This window comes from Chanodichthys erythropterus, chromosome 21 (assembly GCF_024489055.1).
Source record: "Chanodichthys erythropterus isolate Z2021 chromosome 21, ASM2448905v1, whole genome shotgun sequence".
NCBI classification, from domain to species: domain Eukaryota; kingdom Metazoa; phylum Chordata; class Actinopteri; order Cypriniformes; family Xenocyprididae; genus Chanodichthys; species Chanodichthys erythropterus.
The window spans coordinates 40,863,246-40,883,910 of NC_090241.1; the positions used below are offsets into that span (position 1 = coordinate 40,863,246).

The 20,665-nt window shown below is 39.6% G+C and overlaps 1 protein-coding gene across 8 annotated transcripts in view; it reads left to right on the forward strand.

The window, feature by feature from the left end:
- Nucleotides 1-20,665, forward strand: part of si:dkey-237i9.1 (SEC14-like protein 1) — a 281,973-nt gene that overhangs the window by 159,428 nt on the left and 101,880 nt on the right. For all 8 annotated transcript variants that reach the window (XR_010893428.1, XM_067373417.1, XM_067373418.1 and 5 more), the window contains one exon: nucleotides 8,278-8,366. Coding sequence is in view for 7 of the 8 variants with exons in the window: in XM_067373417.1 (XP_067229518.1) it covers nucleotides 8,278-8,366 (89 nt within the window). In the remaining variant the exon portion in view is untranslated. The remainder of the gene's footprint in view (nucleotides 1-8,277; nucleotides 8,367-20,665) is intronic.

The following is a 20,665-nucleotide window of genomic DNA, read 5'->3' on the forward strand; positions in this document are numbered from 1 at the left end:
TCGAATCGTGATGAACTGTCCGATTTACACCCCTACCAGCTTGTGAGGAGTGTATATGGCACTTGGCTGTGTATAAGGTTAAAAGTGCAGACAGATACTGAGGGGCCAGACCATGCAGTGCCATTGGTGATGACCAATGAGAGATGGCATAATGAGAGATCTAAGATGGCGGCGCATGAACATGCTGTGGCTCAGCACTCCATGTATCAGCACTTTTTATATAGTTTATTGGTAGTTTATTATCTATTGAGTGCCACGCATGCACAGACGTATGTAAAATACAGTCGTCATGAACTGATTGGATCGAACATCAGATTGATACCCGAGGGCTGCATTTTCAACCAGGAAGATCCTAGACATGACATACCACTTGATCTTGTCAGACCACCAGGGTCTCCGTGGATTACTCTTCCAGACAGAAAGCAAGCAACAGAGGTGGCACAGAGAGAAGAAGCAGAAGCGAGGCTGCAAAGCTGGGTTACAAGCTATGCTATGCAGAGAACCGCACAAGCCTCCGCTACCGAGCCTCTTTGTCACAAACGTAAGATCACTTACCAACAAAATTGAGGAGCTGGAACTTATTACATTCACTCAGAAAACCATCCAGGACTGCTGTGTTATGGTAATTACAGAGACTTGGCTCAACCCAGCTATTCCAGCGGAGGCTATTCGGCTAGCAGGACATACAGGGCCAACAGGACTGCAGACTCCGGTAAGAACAGAAGAGGGGGGCTTTGTGTTTACACTAACAACAGCTGGTGCACAAATACAATAATAACACTCACTGCTTCCGGACTTGGAGTTTTTATCAGTAAGATGTCATCCCTTCCATCTGCCGTGATAATTTACCGTTGATGTAAGTATTGCTGTTTACATACCTCTGAATGCTAACATCAAAACAGCTTTGGGCTACTTGCTAACTTCCATTAGTAAACAACAATGGGCCCATCCAGATGGAGTTTTTGTAATAGCAGGTTGATATTAATATAGACCAATTATCAACAGGGTGAAACCAACTAGTAGTTGGTTTCGCAGTGTTGATAATTGGTCTATATGCTGGAATCAGAGGCCTTATATCCAATACCAATACAAACAATACAAATGTGGCCAGAAGGCGCATCTGAGCGGCTGCAGGACTGCTTCAGTTGCACTGACTGGACTGTATTTGTAGATGACAATATTGATATTTACACATCCTCTGGGCTAATTTATATAAAATACTGCATTGACAATGTGACCACCACAAAACGGATTTGCATGTTTCCAAATGGCAATCTGTGGAACATGCAGCAGTACAGAACAGCCAGGGTAAAACTGAAGAAGGGTATTAAGGATGCTAAGGCAGCCTATAAGTGGAAACTCGAGAACCACTTCAGCAACTCGGACCCCTGACAGGCATGACAGGGGATTCGTCACATTACTGGGCAGAATAACACCAGCAGTCTGACTAACAGCAGTGCTCTAGAAGTGGAGCATCTCAACCAGTACTTTGGACGCTTCGAAGTGGAGAGGATAGAGACTAATATCGATCCAGTTCCCGCCACCAACAGCCAGGCAGTCATCATCCAATCTACTGAGGTAATACACACCTGATGGCATCCCAGGGCGCATCCTCAGAGACTGTGCCGCAGAGTTGGGTGAGGTATTTACAAATACCATTAACCATTCTCTGTTGCAGTGCACTGTTCCAACCTGCCTGAAGACATCCACAATAGTGCCAGTACCAAAGTGGGCTGCCATAACATCCCTCAATGATTATAGGCCCATTGCACTGACACCTGTAATCATGAAATGCCTGGAGTGGCTGGTCCTGCATTACATCAAGGCTGCTCTTCCACTTACTCTGGACCCTCAACAGTATGCATACAGGGCCAACAGGTCGACAGATGATGCCATCTCCACTGCCCTCCACACTGTACTGTGCCACCTGGAACATCAAGGAATGTATGCACGGCTGCTGTTCGTGGACTACAGTTCTGCATTCATTACCATCATACCTAGCAGACTGTTCTCCAAGATGTCTGACCTAGGCATACAACACACTATCTGCCTGTCGATTAAAGACTTCTTAACACAGCGGCCACAGACGGTGCGGATGGGCTCACATCACTCCTCAATTCTGACACTCAGCACAGGAGTCCCACAAGGCTGTGTGCTGAGCCCGTTTCTCTACTCTTTGTATACTCATGATTATACACCATCTCATAATACTAACATCATTATCAAATTCGCAGATGATACGACTGTGGTGGGGTTGATCACCAGAAGCGATGAGGAGGCACAGAGGCTAATGGTGTGGTGCACAGAGAATAATCTGTTTCTAAACATCAAGAAAACAAAAGAACTTATCATTGACTTCAGAAAGAAACAGGATGTTCGCACACCACTGTACATCAATGGGGAGAGGGTGGAGAGAGTGTCCAGCTTTAAATTTCTGGGCACATACATCTCAGAGGACCTCTCATGGACGACAAACATCATGGCGCTAGTCAAGAAGGCACAAAAGCGACTGTACTTCTTAAGAACGCTCAGGAAGATTAACCTGTCACAGCAGCTTCTGGTGTCATTCTATCGCTGTTCCATTGAGAGTGTACTCGCACATGGCATGCTGGTGTGGTATGGAGGCAGCTCTGCAGCTGACAAAAAGGCTCTGCAGAGAGTCACAAAGACTGCGGAGAACATCATCACAAACCAACAGTTACCTGCTCTGGAAGACATATTCATCACACGTTGCCTGCAGAAAACACAGGGCGTCTGTGTGGCGACCAGGGCGGGCGAGAGCCGTGAGGGAACGGCGCGAGGCCGGTGGCGCGAGTGTTAATGAGCTTCACCTGGGAGGCGCACCGGTCTTGAGTCCCTCATGGAGGAGCTCCGGGAGCATAAAAGGAGGAGCGACTACAGTGAAGGACGAGAGAGGACCAGGCCTGGATATTATTTTATGTTTTATTATGTTTGTGTGGCCGGCAGACGTCCGCAAGGGTCTGCCGGCATTACTTTCGTTTTGTTCTTTGTTTATTTTATATTAAAGTTTTGTTGAATGTTCGCCGGTTCCCGCCTCCTCCTTCCCACATCTACTAACCGTGTTACAATCTGTTTGAACTTCTACCATCTGGAAAACGCTACAGGTCTATTAAAACACGCACCACAAGATTCATGAACAGTTTTTATCTAAAAGTTGTTACCCTACTGAACTTTGAAATGAAAAAAACACTGCCCAACTACAATACATTCTTGACATTCAAGACCATGCTGTAACAGGTCGTCACACGAAGTGGGATCCATAAGCAGGCTTTTATTAACAGATCTCGTGGTCATACAGGCAGTGGTCAAACGGGCAAACAGGTATAGCAAGGACTAAGCAGAATCGTGGTCTTACAACAGGCAGTAGATAAGGGCAGGCGGATATCAATCAAAAGTCTAGTAGACAATAAACAATCCAAGGGCAGGCAGCAGAGAATCGTAAACGGGGATCAAATGGAATCAATAACAGGCAGACAGTCAGAATAGTAAATGCTCAGAAATGTACACCGTGGCAGTACAAGACCTCGCAATGATAGTGAGGTTGAGTGTGGTTTAAATAGTCCAGGTAATGCACAGCAGCTGGGTGTGGTAATCAGCGCTAAGTTACGGGGCTTGTGGGAAATGTAGTGCGTGTGTGAGAGTTAGTGTGTGTGTGTGTGTGTGTGTGTGTGTGTGTGTGTGTGTGTGTGTGTGTGTGTGTGTGTGTGTGTGTGTGTGTCAGTATTTCCGTGATGGTGCCCTCTGATGGCCAGAGGAGGGAATCACAGAGTTTGTCTCTGTGACACATACATTCAATGACAATAACATTTGAGCACTTTACATTTATCACTCATGTGCAATAACATATAAGCACTTTATTTATTTCCAGTGCAATATGGCCTGTTTGTTGTTTGTAATATGCAGTTAATTTTCCTTAAATTCTCCTTTCCTCATTTTTTTTTGTTTTTGTTTTTTGTTTTTTACTGTATACGTTGGAAAGTTTATAATTTCATTTTATTTTTTTTTTTTTTTTTTTTTTTTTTTTTTTTTACAATGACAATAAAAGAATTGAATTTAATTGAATGTAAGCATGAGGACTTTAAAATCAACTCAGAACCTGACTGGGAGCCAGTGAAGAGACTTTAGAATTGGTTTAATATGCTAATTTCTCCTGACTTCGGTCAGGATCCTAGCAGCTGAATTTTGCATACATTGCAATTTGTTAAGTGTGGACTTAGGAACCCCAGCAAGAAGTGCATTACAATAGTCAATGTGGGGGGAAAAACAAACTTTTTAATAAGCTTTTCAGTCACAGAAAAGGATAACATAGAGCAGAATCTAGCAATATTTTTGAGATGGAAAAAGGAGTTCTTTATAGTGTATTGAACATGAGAGTCAAAAGACAAAATTGAATCAAATATAACTCCTAGATTTTTTTATTTTGTTTGTGATTCCAAAACAGTGCCATCTACGTTTAAAAATAGTGAGTCAGCTTTACGAAACTGATTAGAGGTGCCAATAAGCAAGACCTCAGTCTTATCACTGTTAAGACTATTAAGTTTTGGGACACCCATGGTTTTATCTCAGAAATAAAACCATGACTAGGCTTAGGCTTATAAATTAGGCTTTTAGGCTTATAAATCTGAGCATTGTCTGCATAAAAGTGATAATTAAACCCAAGTGATCTTAAAAACAATCCAAGTGGAAATATGTAAATGCTAAAAAGTAAGGGGCCTAAAACTGAACCTTGAGGAACACCCGTACAGACAAAGCCAGTCTCAGACCGGTAACCACTTATACATACAAACTGTTGACGATCAGAGAGGTAAGATCTAAACAATGTTAAACAGTCCCAAAAACACCAAAGACAGTTTCCAGATGTTGTTTGTGATTGACAGTATCTAAAGCGGCACTAAGATCCAGAAAGTTAAGACTAGAAAGAGAACCAGAATCTGAGGCTATTAACAGATCATTGGTGACCTTGACCAAGGCTGTCTCAGTACATTGAAATTTTCGAAAGCCAGACTGAAGGGGCTCAAAAGATTATTAACTGTAAGGTGACTCTGTAGCTGCAAATCGACATCATGCTTTTTTTGGAACAGGTGTTACAGCAGCAGTTTTCAATTCTGCTGATACAACACCAGTACGCAGGGAATCTTTAACAATGCTGAGAATAGCCGATTTGGCTCCAAAAACTCTCTCTTGGTAACTCTCAAAATCCACATTAACAGAAACTCTTATAATTTAGCATAACAAACCATTAAACCAAAGTCGACAGAAGACACCTGTGACACGATTGCATTGTTTGCAATCACAAGGTCTAATGTATGATCTTTATTGTGTGTTAGGGTGCTAATAAACTGTTTAAGATTAAAACAGTCCAATAAAAATAGGAAGTCCTTTGTCATCGTACAGTCATTTTCGTCAATGTAGAATGAGGATTCTCTTGAATTTAAAACAAAACATTGACAGCAAGTCAGCAAACTCAGACATTAAAGCATCATTTGCCTTTGGTGGTCCATAAACAGTAGCAATGGTGATTGCCTTAGGAGTGGAAATTGTTACGTCCCTTTTTGTTCTACTTTTCTGTTTTCCTTTGTTGGGAAGTGTTTGTGTGTGTGTGTGTGTGTGTGTGTGTGTGTGTGTGTGTGTGTGTGTGTGTGTGTGTGTGTGTGTGTGTGTGTGTGTGTGTGTGTGTGTGTGTGTGTGTGTGTGTGTGTGTGTGTGTGTGTGTGTGTGTGTGTGTGTGTGTGTGTGTGTGTCTTCTTTCCAGGAAGAAGACAGATTGGTTCCTGCAATCTAATTGGTGCCACGCCCTGCCTGGTCAGCTGACTCCTTGCTGCCTATAAAGTCTCCACCATCACTTCCTGGTTTAGCTTTTTTTTTGCTCACTTGCTGTGTTTGCTTCCTGGATACAACTGTGTTAAGTTAGACTGAGATTCTGTGTATGTTTAGTTGTGTGGTTGCTTGTGAGAAGTCAACTGTTATCTGTTAGTTTGCTCTGCCATTTGTTCGTAATACTGACCACCGCCTGTTATTTGACCTTGATTCTGGAATGCCCCTGTTTGGACTGGTTTGCTAACTTTGTAAATAATTGTATATAGGAACACTTTGGGGAGGTAAGGAGGCCGACGCCATTTTTTGTTTGAACTTTTTGATTGTTTATTGGATAGGGAGGTAGGATAAGTATTGTATTTTATTTCATTTTCTTTTGTGTATTAGGGAATTTAGAGGGTTGAAAACTAGTTGCTTTCTGTTTATTTTGGCCTTGTCGGCTCCTGAAGTTAAAGTACCCCCAAATCGTGCTGATTAAATCTTTGTGCTCATTAAAATACTGTTCATTCTTTTCCCAAATTCGCTGTGTCCGTGTACTCTTTCATGTGGTGCCCTTACCCCTAGACGGGGTGTAACAAAATGCTCAGAACAAGGCATTCAAATGATGAAAATTGTGGTACACACACAGCGCTGACGTTAAATTGCAGATTGTGAACCACAATAATTCCCCCACCTCGACCAGTAAGTCGCGGTAGATCAAACAGTCCATATCCCTCAGGAGTCCATCATTTTTTTATGCCATGTTTCAGTTACCAGGTAAATTCTTCCGATTTGGCTCCAAAAATTATCTCTTGGTAGCTCTCCAAAAATCCACATTAACAGAAACTCTTATAAATTAGCATAACAAACCATTAATCACTACTAAATCTCCCACTTAACATTAATCTTGCACAAAAAACATTATATAACACTTTATTTTAGCATTTACTCTCCCTTTCGAGTGCCATGGGCAAAGCTTGCTGGAAATTAGAAATCCCAGCCCAGTTTCTTAATTATTTTGAGCATTAGGGTTTACAGTGTGTAACAGCTTGCAGTGTTACATATCATCTTGGCTGAGAAAAGAACACAATGCTGCTGACAACAGGTAAATGCAGTTATCACAGTTTTCCATGTTTGTGGAGTAAGGATATGTTTACACAGCTTTTTGAAAATGTCGGGTGTTGGTGTTTATGTATTTGACCAGTCAACGTCACTGGTAGTTCCTGTAGTGCTGGTTTATACCCAATTCTGAAGTAGGAGCTAATTTAGTTCCCCCAAAAGGAGTTCCTATAACTAAAATTGTTGTAGTTCCTGTGGTGCAAACACACCAAAAAGCAGGTACTTCCACCAATAGTTCTAGGAACCATGAAAAGCTTCCTCTGGTGCGAAAGCCATTATTAAGCTCTGTCAGGTGGTCCTTAGACAGTCGCTAGTGTATAAAGTTGGAGGGTTAAATGCATAACATAGATCACTACTACGATTACACTTCAGTTCGCTCTATTATATTACACTCACCTTTTAATATTTTCCATTGTGTGACTGTGTGTGACTCTCCGCCGCTATAAATTACCCAACTGTGAATGATGTGAGCAGCGTCGATGTAACGTTACTGAGAAGCTGCAGCCATGGTGGGAATGATTTTTTGTGTGGCAGCCTGCCAAGGCAGAATGAATGTAACGGAAACATTGTACAGTATAGAATACTAATAAATAATATACTGCCTGCCTCATTCTGTGGTTATAAGCCACTTAGGATCCTAAATGGAAGTTATTTCAAACACTAAACTGACATTAAGAATTGAGCTTGGAGTAAAAACATGTAATGCTTGGTGCGTTTTGCTTTTCAAATGCAGAGACTCAAACTCACAGCGCTTGCAGAGATGGAGCAGCATATACTGTTTAATGCTGGCCCCAGGCCATCGGGGCAGTCCTTATTGTCGAGCCCTGTCCAGTGTAGCAACAGTAATCACATAACATTTTCAGTCACGTAATTGTGCATGTTTTTACTTATATATACGGTTTTGTTTTAATCCAAATGACACGTGTGCTGAGTGAGTAATCATTAAGCATGCAACAGAAGATATAAAGGCATAAATATTTAATTTGTTTAATATTCTATTAATTAGATGCATTTACTTCATAGACATTCTTCTCTATCTTCATTTTGATCTTTGTTTGCTCTGTTGTCGGTCTTTCAGTGAAACACTGTAATTGAATTGTTTAACAGAAAGAACTTTTTCTCAAATGGTCTGTTTACTGGGTAGCTCCGCTAACAGAGAATGTTTATCTGTGAGAAGAAGCGCAAGACAAAACTTGTTTGTGCTTGTTTATACTTTATTTTGAAGGTCTTTCAGTTACATTTTTCAGCAGAACACGTCATGGTGTGTTGTTTGGCACTATATGATGGTGATGTAGGGGTGTATTGTGCTTCCACATTCTTAAACACTTGTGTTTCTTTCTATAGATGGCCGGCCTCTGTATATCCTACGACTAGGACATATGGACACTAAAGGTCTGGTTCGAGCACTTGGAGAAGAATCCCTGCTTAGACATGTAAGAGATTCAACAACTAACATTCTTCAGCATGCTTTCTGGTGTATTCCATTCAATGGTGGTCAGTAATTGTACTTTTATTTTGGGAAACTTTTTACTTTATTACATTCAAAAGCGTAATATCATACTTTTTACTTCACTAAATTTCATAAAACATGTCATTCCTCATTATTTTGAACTGAAGAAATCATCAGCACCGACGAGATAGCGGTGTCCAATTCGTAAAAGCTGATTCTTTTCAAATAAACTATTAAATTGGTCTGTAAATCCTACTGAATGATTAATTCGTGAATTGGACCAATCAGATTGCGTTTGTTCTCGAGTCAACAACTCACTGATTCAAATGATCCAGTCAGAGTCAGTCTGCACTTAACAATTCAGCGAATTCACAAGTCTGATTCAAAATTAACCAAGTACAAGAGATCCTCAGAGCATGAGTGCGCTGATGGCGCAAAAAGTAAATTAATAATGCAGAAATTATGGATTTATTGTAAATGGAAATCATGTTTAGGTCACGACTGTCAGTTGTTTGTGAACTAAATATGCTGTAAAAGGGAAAGCTGTTTAAGCCCACTGTAAAAAAAAAAAAATGGTGGACATGTCCATATTTGTGTATTACCATCTGAACGAGGCAGGTTTTAGGTAAAAATGAAAAGTGTGTGTGTGTGTGTGTGTGTGTGTATGTATATGTGACATTATATATTATATATATACAAATATACTTGGGCGGGCTGCCCAGGTCCAAGTATATTTGGAGACAAATTTTTGATTTTATTATTTTTATCCTTGTACTTTTGTATCAGCCCAAGATAATGAAACCATCCGCGATCGATTAACTAGTGGAAAATCTCCCCTCGCTCTTCGCGTTTCGTACCTTATCGTTCTTTGTGTGCGCAAGCTCCTCCTTGTGTTTACTCCTGCTAACATTCCCACATCTGCTACAGAGACGTGGTGGAAATTTTACAAAGAGCGCTGCAAGTTGCAAACAGAGATTGTATTATTATAGGGAGATAAGAGGGTCTATATTTCTTACTGTTGGGGAAAGCGTAACGGCTTAATCACGTGCGGCACCTCTCAGCCTGTCGTGTAATGGCAGTGACATCAGTCGCAACATTCCCTAGTCTGCCTTCTCTTAAAAGAAAATACATTTTTATCAAGCTAAAATCTACATATAGTTCCCAAAGAAAGTATTGTTTAGTGTAAAACATGTTGAAGATTAGCAAACAGCTATCTGCAGATTTTTATTAGCTATTTCCCCACAAAAGCTGTTTAATCAGCATAGTGAAGCCTCTCATCCATTGACATCCATTCAAAAAACAGCCTCTGGTCTCCTTCCCTACGTACCGCTGGGGGCGGGGCGTTAGCATTAGCCGTTATGCTTTGGCTAAATGATGTAGGCTTGCCTTCCAGTGGCTTTGTTGCAAAGTCTCAAGGCGGCAATATTACACATTCTACAGGCTTGACCAACAGTGCTTCAGACTGCTTCAAAGTGATTCTCAATCAATGAATAGCACACATTTATGCCAGGCAATTGCTAATGAACTCGAGTTGATGAATTATGACAATGTCTACTTTATGGTTTTTATATAATGTTTTAGACCGTCTTAACAAGCATGCATATTTTATCTCATCAGAAGGATCTGCACGCAATAGTACAGACATTTCAACATAAGAAGAACTCTACCATTTAAATTATGTAATTTTGCATAATTTACAATGCATAATAATGCATAACATTAGTATGTAATAGTAGGCTATGTAATTAAAATTAATTTCAATAAATAAAAATACTGTTAAAAATCTCACATTATTTGTTGTTTGTCACATGCAGTAGACCATTTTTGTGCCGTAGGTAATAGAAGGATTTTCCACACGGCTACCACCGCATGTATATTTCAAACCTGTGGGAAGCACTATGTATGTGTGTGTGTGTGTGTGTGTGTGTGTGTGTGTGTGTGTGTGTGTGTGTGTGTGTGTGTGTGTGTGTGTGTGTGTGTGTGTGTGTGTGTGTGTGTGTGTATGTGTGTATATATACAGTGCCCTCCACAATTATTGGCACCCTTAGTAAATATGAGCAAAGGTGGATGTGAAAATAAATCTGCATTGTTTATCCTTTTGATCTTTCATTCAAAAAATTCACAAAATTCTAACCTTTCATTGAAGGAAAACAGTTGAAAGTGGGGGGAAACTCACATTATGAAATAAATGTTTTTCTCCAATACATGTTGGCCACAATTATAGGCACCCCTAGAAATTCTTATGAGTAAAATATCTCTGAAGTATATTCCCAGTCATATTTACATTTTTTGAGCACACCAGGGTGACTAGGAGGATGAAATTGTCCAGCCATGACTTCTTGTTCCACAGGAATAACTAAAAATATAGCTGCGAGCAGCGATGGCGGGCCCAAGCCAGTGGCACTGCCACCCCAGTGGCTTCAGGGCAACTGTGCACAGTGGGCAATAGGCAGTTAAAATGGTTACACATCAAAGGACTATGTCAAATTCACTCTACATTTACTGTAATATAAGGTGGCGCTATTGAGCCCCTCCTCCCTGCCCATTTCTAAGGCTTTGTCCATGTCTACTGGCTAACGATATTTGCCACGCCCAATTCCGAAACCCATAACAGACGTAAATTTTCACCACTTCTGATGCGTGTGCAAAGTTTCATGAGTTTTCGAGCACGTTTGGGCCCTCTAAAATGCGATTCACTTTGGAGAATAATAATAATAATAATAAATAATAAACAGAGCAATTCCAGTAGGGTTCTCACACCATCGGTGCTCGGGCCCTAATAATAATAATAATAATAAATGGAGCAATTCCAATAGGGTCCTCACACCATCGGTGCTCTGGCCCTAATAATAAACGGAGCAATTCCAATAGGGTCCTCACACCATCGGTGCTCGGGCCCTAATAATAATAATAATAATAATAATAATTAAAGCTGCAAGCAGTGATGAAAGGGCCCTCGCACCCGGGCTCACCGCCACCCGTTGGCCTCAGGAATACAGCGAACAGTGGGCGACATGCATGTGAGCAAGTAAATACAGGAGAATTATGGCAAAATCATGTAAAAGTGCCACACTTCCTGCTGCCAACAGGTGGCGCTATAGCTAACTGAATATTGTCAAATAGATGTCTTCAGGCCAGGACTTTTATCACTCATGTGAAGTTTTGGGCAGATCAGACATTGTATGCCCGAGTTACAACAACTTCCTGTTTCATGGTGAAACATTAAATTTGCCAGACCGCCACAGACACGCCCTTCAGCGAAAACTCAAGATCTTCACAATTTAACGTCTCAAAGGCCTTTAGATTAGACTGACCAAATATGACATTGATCTGATTAACACTCTGAGGTCTGAAAACGCGCCGGGGCTTTTTGCAGGGTTTTTTTCACATTGCAGCAAAACAGACTTAAAATACTCCATCATTTTTTGTCATAGAGAAATAATTTATCAATTGAAACTATAGAATATCTTCTTTTATGTGTATACACTCAGAGTAAAAACAAAATGTTGTGCTTTTTGTAAAATAAAGAAAACTAACATGATGCGTGATTTCTCCTCTCCCTCTGAACGAAGTCCAATCTGATAGTTCTCAGAAAATTAACTGTAACTTAGTGAATACTAATCACAGAAAAATTACACTTATGTCTAAAAAAACGTTAAGATGTCAGGTTTTAAATCATGTAAGTCAAATCGAAAACAAACCTTCTGTGTTTATGTAATCTGTATGAAAGGAGAGCCATGTCAGAAGTCCGTGATTCAGCTCATTATCCGCTAATGCGGCCACGCCCACGGAGCCAGCGCTATTCAGACGCAAATTCAGAGGCAATACATGCATTCATCATCTCAATCGTGTATTTATGGTCTTGAAAAGTGTTTATCTGGATGTAAAAGTCATTGTTAGCGAGCTCTAGAAGACATGCAGTTAGTTCCTGTTTTATTTTCTTCTATAGATGAAATTTAGATGAGTTTTTGTTTCTTTAGCACCCTCCTGCTGCAGTATGAATTGGAAACTCCATTCATGGAATAGCCTCTTCTTCTTTTAGATGAATTTGTGGACTAAAAATGCACAGAGCGCCCTCCGCCTTCAAGGATGAATTGAAAACACCAGCGCTCATAGTAATGACAGTGAATATTAAATAAAAATAACTCCTCTGTATAGAAAATTGACATAAACATATGAGAATCCAATATTTCTCCAAATGTGCATGCTTTTAAACTAAAAGCCTATATTCAGACTCTTTGCATCACAGAAATACATTATATTTTAAAGTATAATATAAAACCATTACTTTATATTGTAATAATATTTTTCTGTATGTTTCATATATCATGATGAGCTTGAGACATCACAGAAGGTTTTTTACACAGCCTACCTGACTGAAATGCCTCATTAATATGCAAGTCATTTCAGCTCATTACTATCCAATTATTTTGTCTTCTCAGGTGAGAATGGCCCAGTTTCAGTGGGATTCACGCCTCCTCGCATGTTTAATCAGCAAGAACTGTTTCTTGGCAAAAAGTGTCTTACAAAAACTAAATCAATATATTGTTTTGTATAAAGGAATGGGAAGCATAATTTTTACATACTTTTGAAGCAAAAACTCTAGTCTACAACCTCCAATACCCTAAAGTATTGTAAACACAGATTTACTATACTTTTTTGGCCTTATTTCAGTGACTTAAGTTTTTTTTGTTTTTTCAATAACCACGCATAAATGTTATTCCTTCAAAAACACAAACATGTACATACATGTTCCTCACATATTATTGTAGCCTAGTTTGTGCTGAATACAGTGTAATGACACTTTTGTCATTAATATGTTTATGAACAACTGAAAAAAGCACAAATGTCAGGGCATGTCAAAACTTCTCCAAGCCCCAAATCAGCCTCAGACTCCAGAGGGTTAAAGCTCTAGGAGGAGTTTGTTAAAGTACAACATCTGGAAATGGCAAAAATTTTGCAAAGAAAATTCAAAATATCTGACTTCCTGTTGGTTTTCAGATTTCACTCCAAGACACTTTTTTTGTAGGTATTGGGCTGTTAGATGTGTGTACCAGATTTCATACTTGTACGTGAAACGTAGTGTCAGGGGCACTTCTTTGAATTTTTTTAGGTGGCGCTATTGAGCCATTTTGCCACACTTAATTCTGAAACCCATATCAGATGTAAATTTTCACCACTTTTGACGCATCTGCAAAGTTTCATGAGTTTTCGAGTATGTTTCGGCCCTCAAAAAAGTGATTCACCTTAACATGGCGAAACATCAGACTTTGTCGGTCACCACGTACACGCCCTTCAACAAAAACTCAAGATCTTTGCAATTTAACATCTCAAAGGCCTTAAGATTAGACTGGCCATATATGATGTTGATCTGGTTTAATCTCTATGAGGAGTTAATCACAGTGTAAAACATGTAATTTCCTGTTGCCCCCAGGTGGTGCTCTGACTGTAACTGAATATTGTCATATAGATGTCTTTAGGTCAGGACTCTAATAAAACATGTGAAGTTTGGGGCAGATCAGACATTGTATGCCCGAGTTACAACAACTTCCTGTTTCTTGGCGAAACATCGAACTTTGCCAGGCCGCCATGGACACGCCCTTCAACGAAAACTCGAAGGGCGCTTAATTGAATTTTTTTAGGTGGCGCTATCGAGCCATTTTGCCACACCTAATTCTGAAACCCATATCAGATGTAAATTTTCACCACTTCTGACGCGTGTGCAAAGTTTCATGAGTTTTTGAGAACGTTTAGGCCCTCAAAAATGCAATTCATTTTGGAGATGAAGAATAATTGGCTGAGCAATTCCAATAGGGTCCACACACCATCGGTGCTCGGGCCCTAAATATAGCTGCAAGCAGCAATTACGGGGCCAAGCACAAAAACGGCACAAGAAGCCAGCCAACATGACTGGGAGCATCAGACCAACAGCAGCAGTGAGCAATTAAAGACCTATTAAGATCATTTTATATATAATATATATTATACATATTATATATGTGTGTTCTGTGTATAATAATTATGTATATATAAATACAGACACATACATGTATAAATTTAAGAAAAATGTTAGATTTATATAGTATAAAATTCATAACCTGTTTTTTTAAAAAAAATCCACATTCAAACCAAAATAGCTGACTTCCTGTTGGTCGGAGCGAATGAGTGTAAATTAGAAAATTGTCCGGCTTGATGAGATCAATATGTGTACCGAGTTTGGTGACTGAAGGAAAAACTAACCCCCCCCAAATTTTGTCAAAAGATGGCGCTACTGAACCCCTCCACCACGCCCATTTCTATCGCTTGGATTACTGCAATTCTCTTTATTATGGTCAAGTCAAGTCACCTTTATTTATATAGCGCTTTTTACAATGCAGATTGTCAAAGCAGCTTTATAATGATAACTGGTACATAATTTGGCTGCACAGCAGCTCTTAAATAATAATGTCAATGCAGGCAGATCAGAAGCACTGTTGAATAAATGTCAAGAATACTATGTAGTATCAAATGTCAAGTGTCCCCAACTAAGCAAGCCAAAGGCGACAGCGGCAAGAAACCCAAACTCCATCAGGTGACATCAGGTGGCAAACAAGTGGCAAATAGGTCTTAAAATGGAGAAAGAAAAAACTTGGGCGAAACCAGGCTTAGTCGGGGGGCCAGTTCTCCTCTGGCGAACAGTGCTTTGTCACAATCAGGTTGCTATTATAAGTCTGATAGGATCTCAACAATCAAAGTATTTATTTCAGTTCCATCCAGTTGAGGATCGTATTCATCACGCCGGTATGGACGGTCTGTTGAGGAACTGTGCTACTGGCTGTGATGTCGATGAGGCCTTCACAATGGATGATCTAGTTGACTCGATCTCTGCTGATACTTCAGGGCTGCGTTGTGGTCGTGTCATGGCACCGGTCCTTGGTCTCAGCTGGATACGGCCCAGATCCGGTTGACTACGGTAAACCTCAGGATAAACAGAAAGACTAATATTTAGCGTAGATGCCATTCTTTTTCTGATGTAACGAGTACATATGGTGTTATAGGAAGTGTTCCTGGTTCCGGCTGACCTAATTTATGCAGCCTAATAATCCTTTAACGGATTTGAAAATATAAATTGATAATGTGTTATGTGTATGCCAGGTTAAAGACATGCGTTTTTAGTTTAGATTTAAACTGACAGTGTGTCTGCATCCCAAACAATGCTAGGAAGATTGTTCCAGAGTTTAGGTGCCAAATAGGAGAAGGATCTACCACATGCAGTTGATTTTGATACTCTAGGTATTATCAGCTGGGCTTAATTCTGAGATCGCAATAAACGTGAAGGACTATAATGTATTAAGAGCTCACTTAGGTACTGGGGAGCTAAACCATTTAGTGCCATTTTGTAAGTAATTAACAAGATTTTAAAATCTATACGATGTTTAACAGGAAGCCAATGCAGTGACGACAGAACTGGGCTAATATGGTCATACTTCCTAGTTCTAGTAAGAACTCTAGCTGCTGCATTTTGTACGAGCTGTAGTTTATTTATCAAGCGGGAGGAACAACCACCCAGTAGAGCGTTACAGTAATCTAGCCTCGAGGTCATGAACGCATGAACTAACTGTTCTGCATTCTTCATTGAGAGCATATGTCGTAGTTTAGATATATTTTTAAGATGGAAGAATGCAGTTTTACAGATGCTAGTAACATGGCCTTCAAATGAAAGATTGGTATCAAAGAGCACACCCAGGTTCCTAACTGATGACACAGACTTAACAGAGCAGCCATCAAGTGTTAAACATTATTGTAGATTATTGCATGAAGAAGTTTTCGGTCCAAAAATTAGAATCTCTGTTTTTCCTGCATTTAGTAGTATGAAATTACTGGTCATCCAGTTTTTTATATCAGCTATACATTCTGTTAATTTAGCGAATTGGTGATTTTCGTCAGGGCGCAAAGAAATATAGAGCTGAGTATCATCAGCGTAACAATGAAAACTAACGCCATGTTTCCTAATAATATCTCCCAACGGTAGCATGTACAGAGTAAAAAGCAACGGTCCTAGTACTGAGCCTTGCGGTACTCCATATTTAACTTGTGATTGATATGACATCTCATCGTTTACTACTACAAACTGATAACGGTCAGATAAGTATGATTTGAACCATGCCAATGCAATTCCACTAATGCCAACATAGTTTTAGAGTCTGTTTAGAAGAATATTGTGATCGATAGTGTCAAATGCAGCACTAAGATCCAGTAACACTAATAGAGAGATATAACCACGATCTGATGATGAGAGCAAATCATTAGTAACTCTGAGAGCAGTCTCAGTACTATGGTATGGTCTAAATCCTGACTGGAAATCTTCACAGATACTATTTCTTTCTAAAAAGGAACATAGTTGTGATGAAACTGCCTTTTCTAGTATTTTTGACAGAAAAGTGAGATTTGAGATCGGCCTGTAATTGACTAATTCTCTAGGATCAAGTTGTGTTTTTTTAATAAGAGGTTTAATAACAGCCAGCTTAAAGGTTTTTGGTACGTATCCTAGCGATAAAGATGAATTAACAATATTAAGAAGAGGATCTATGACCTCTGGAAGCATCTCTTTCAATAGCTTAGTCGGTATAGGGTCTAACATACATGTGGATGATTTTGATGATTTAACAAGTTTAAAAATTCTTCCTCTCCTAAAGCAGTAAATTAATTGTATTTTTCTTTAGGGACACTACAATGCACTGTCTGAAACAAGACTGTAGTAGACGGTTGCATGGTTATAATTTCTTCTCTAATATTATCAAACTTGCAAGTAAAGAAGTTGTAATGACTGAGGTAGGGCTGGGCGATATATCGAATGCTTTTGTCACGCGCATTTCGTCAGTAAAGCTGGTTCCCTGATTGCCGCTAAATCGCCATCACCTGCTTTCAAATGAAGCGGCATTTAAAAGACAGAACCGTAGTTAACTGACAAGCCACGCAATATCTCATTCAATATCGATATGAAACGCAGTTGATATTGAACGGGATATTGCGTGGCTTATCAGTGAACTACGGCTCTGTCCAAATCAGACACAATTATTGGTTAGTTAACCAATAGTTTTAAGCTCACTCTGGAGTCTGTCCCCATCCCCCGGGAAGTTTTCAGTTATAAGTTTATTGCGCTGAGGAATGTGGTTGCCGCATGGAGAACAGAGTAGAGACACAGAAAATCTGCATCTTGCCTGCATTTTCCACACAGAACAAAGACTCTATGGCATTAATGTATAGACAGACTGTGCTATAAATGAATCCTTCTCAGGAAATGGTATCCATTATTACTGATGTTGTATTGTACTCATTGTATTTACATGTTTGATGAATGTTATGACCTGCACGGTAACTTCAATCATGCCATGTTTAGTGTCTATACGTTCGTAGCGGGAAGATTTAAATGCTTGTGTATGTGGTACATCCATACCTGTGAAACACATCAGTATTAAAAAAAGAATATTTAATAGTTCTGATTCAAGAACTCAGCTTGTTAATCTTTCTGGGTTGTAAAAGCCACCCAGAATTACAACATCTTCATTGGTCCGGTCAGCAACTGAGAGGTGTGACTTTGACCAGAGGTTAAAAACCAGCAAACAGTGCCACTCCCTCTCTTCTTCCTCACTTCTGGACGACCGAACAGGTCTCCTTGCGGCCGGCCTCTCTAGGCCTGGCCGCAAGGCTGGTAGGCCCCTGACCTACAACACCCAGCCATGTGCTCATCAACCCAACAGACTGGCAACAACTTCAGACGATAACCTCAAGAGTTATCCTCAACCTGCAGATCCGACGCTCCTCAGCCTAAAGGCATCTTGCAAGTATCGTACATTTTAATGCTAAACAGCGATTTAGTATTGATTTGTAAAGATTTACCTTTGCTATTGCTAAAAGAAACTGATGAGTCCTTTCCAGATTGCCTTTGACATTTCATGTAGCTCTAGTAACAGCATGTCTTCCGGTTCAACTCTATCATTACTCATTCTGACTTGTGTATGTGTGTGTGACCCTTTTGTGTATGTTATGTTACGTGTTTGTTAGTTTAGTTATGTGTTTGTGAGTAAGTTAATAAAGATTGTGCACAGGACATGTTTGGTTCTGACTCAGTCTGCTAATGAATGGCCTCTTAAGTGATAGATCCGGACTACGTGCTCTGAGTAGTACAGTACAATAAGAAATATTATTTTTTCCATAACTTGGAAATTAACATTTCTTAGAATTAATAAACAATCAACACTGAGCGTTCACTGGACGAACAGGTTAACTGATTGTAATATTAATTTTAACGTAGCTATGTCCAGTTAATCTGATTAACGGATTTGCATATTCGTAATTAATCATAATTAATAATCACCTTTGAGTTAATTTTCGCTACAAAGTTCGTAAAGTCATTACTGCTGTGCTCTTTGGAAACATCAGAGGTTGAAGCTTTATTTCTTGTTCATTTAGCCACTGTATCAAATAAATACCTAGGGTTGTGTTTATGTTCTTCTAAAAGTTTTGAAAAATAGGCAGATCTAGCAGTTTTTGAGGCCTTTCTGTACTCAGTCATTTTCTCTCTCCACGAAATGCGAAATACTTCTAGTTTTGTTTTCTTCCAACTGCTGTTTTTAGGGCCCGAGTGTGCTCATTGTACCATGGTGTTGGATTAATTTCCTTAATCCTTTTTAAACGCAAAGGAGCAACTGAGTCTGTGCTGGAAAAGACAGAGGCAATAGTTTGTTGCAATATCGAGGTCTTCTAAGCTGTCTGGTATGCTAAGGCGATGAAACTGATCAGGAAGATTATTTATAAAGCTTAATAATAAATCTTTAGTGGTAGAAGTGATGGTTCTACCATATTTATGGTAGGGAGGCAGTTTAGCCTCTTTGACTAAATGTAGTATACACAAGATAATGATCTGAGATGTCGTCACTCTGCTGCAAAATTTCAACGGCATCAATATCGATTCCATGTGACAATATTAGATCAGGTATGATTACGACAATGAGTGGTCCCGACACGTGTTGTCTAACACCAATAGAGTTTAGAATGTCTGTAAATGCCAATCCTAATGAGTCTTTTTTATTATCTACATGGATATTAAAATCACCAACAACAAGGACTTTATCTGCAGCTAGTACTAATTCTGATAGAAAATCGGCAATCTCTTTGATAAAGTCTGTATGGTGTCCTGGTGGCCTGTATAGCCAACACAAATGTCAACTTACATAATGTTACGGAAAGCACCATCACTTCGAAGGAATTATATTTGAAAGACTTCTGGCTGATACTGTAAATATTACTATAAATTACAGCAACACCTCCCCCTTTTCCTTTCTGTCAAGGATTGTGTCGATAATCATAACCTTGAGGACTAGACTCTAGTAATGTAATCGTCCAGTTTTAGCCAGGTTTCTGTCAAACACAGCACATCTAGATTATTGTCTGTGATAATATCGGATACAATAAGTGCTTTTGAAGAAAGTGATCTAATATTTAACAACCCAAGGTTTATCATTTGTTTATCATTATTATCTCTATTTTTTATTTGTTGAACATCAATTAAATTTTTTCCATTAAATGGGTTTGGAAGTTTTTTGTTTTTACTAATTTAGGGTACAGACACAGTCTCTATGTGATAATATCTAGGTGTAAGAGTTTATATGTGTTGGGAATTATCTGACTTCTGTAACTTGAGGCAGCCAGCAGACGGTCAGTTTAGCCAGTCTGTCTGCTTCCTGTCCTGGGCCCCAGTTTGTCATGTTTTAGTTCTGAGACTATGTGCCATATTACTAGAGAGAAGAGCAGCACCATCCCGGGACGGATGAATACCATCTCTTTTCAACAGGTCAGGTCTGCCCCAAAAACTTTTCCAATTGTCTATGAAACCTATATTATTCTGCGGACACCACTTAGATAGACAGCCATTTAGTGATGATAATCTGCTAACTATCTCATCACTCCTACGAACAGGAAGAGGGCCAGAACAAATTACTTCTCCTGACATTGTACTTGCGAGTTCACACACCTCTTTAAAGGTCCCGTTCTTTGTGATCCCATGTTTCAAACTTTAGTTAGTGTATGTTGTTGTTAGAGTATAAATAAAATCTGTAAAATTTTAAAGCTCAAAGTTCAATGCCAAGCGAGATATTATATTTAACAGAAGTCGCCTACATCGAACGGCCAGTTTGGACTACATCCCTCTACTTCCTTCTTTAATGACGTCACTAAAACAGTTTTTTGACTAACCTCCGCCCACAGGAATACACAAGAGTTGCGTTTGTAGAGTGTGTTTGT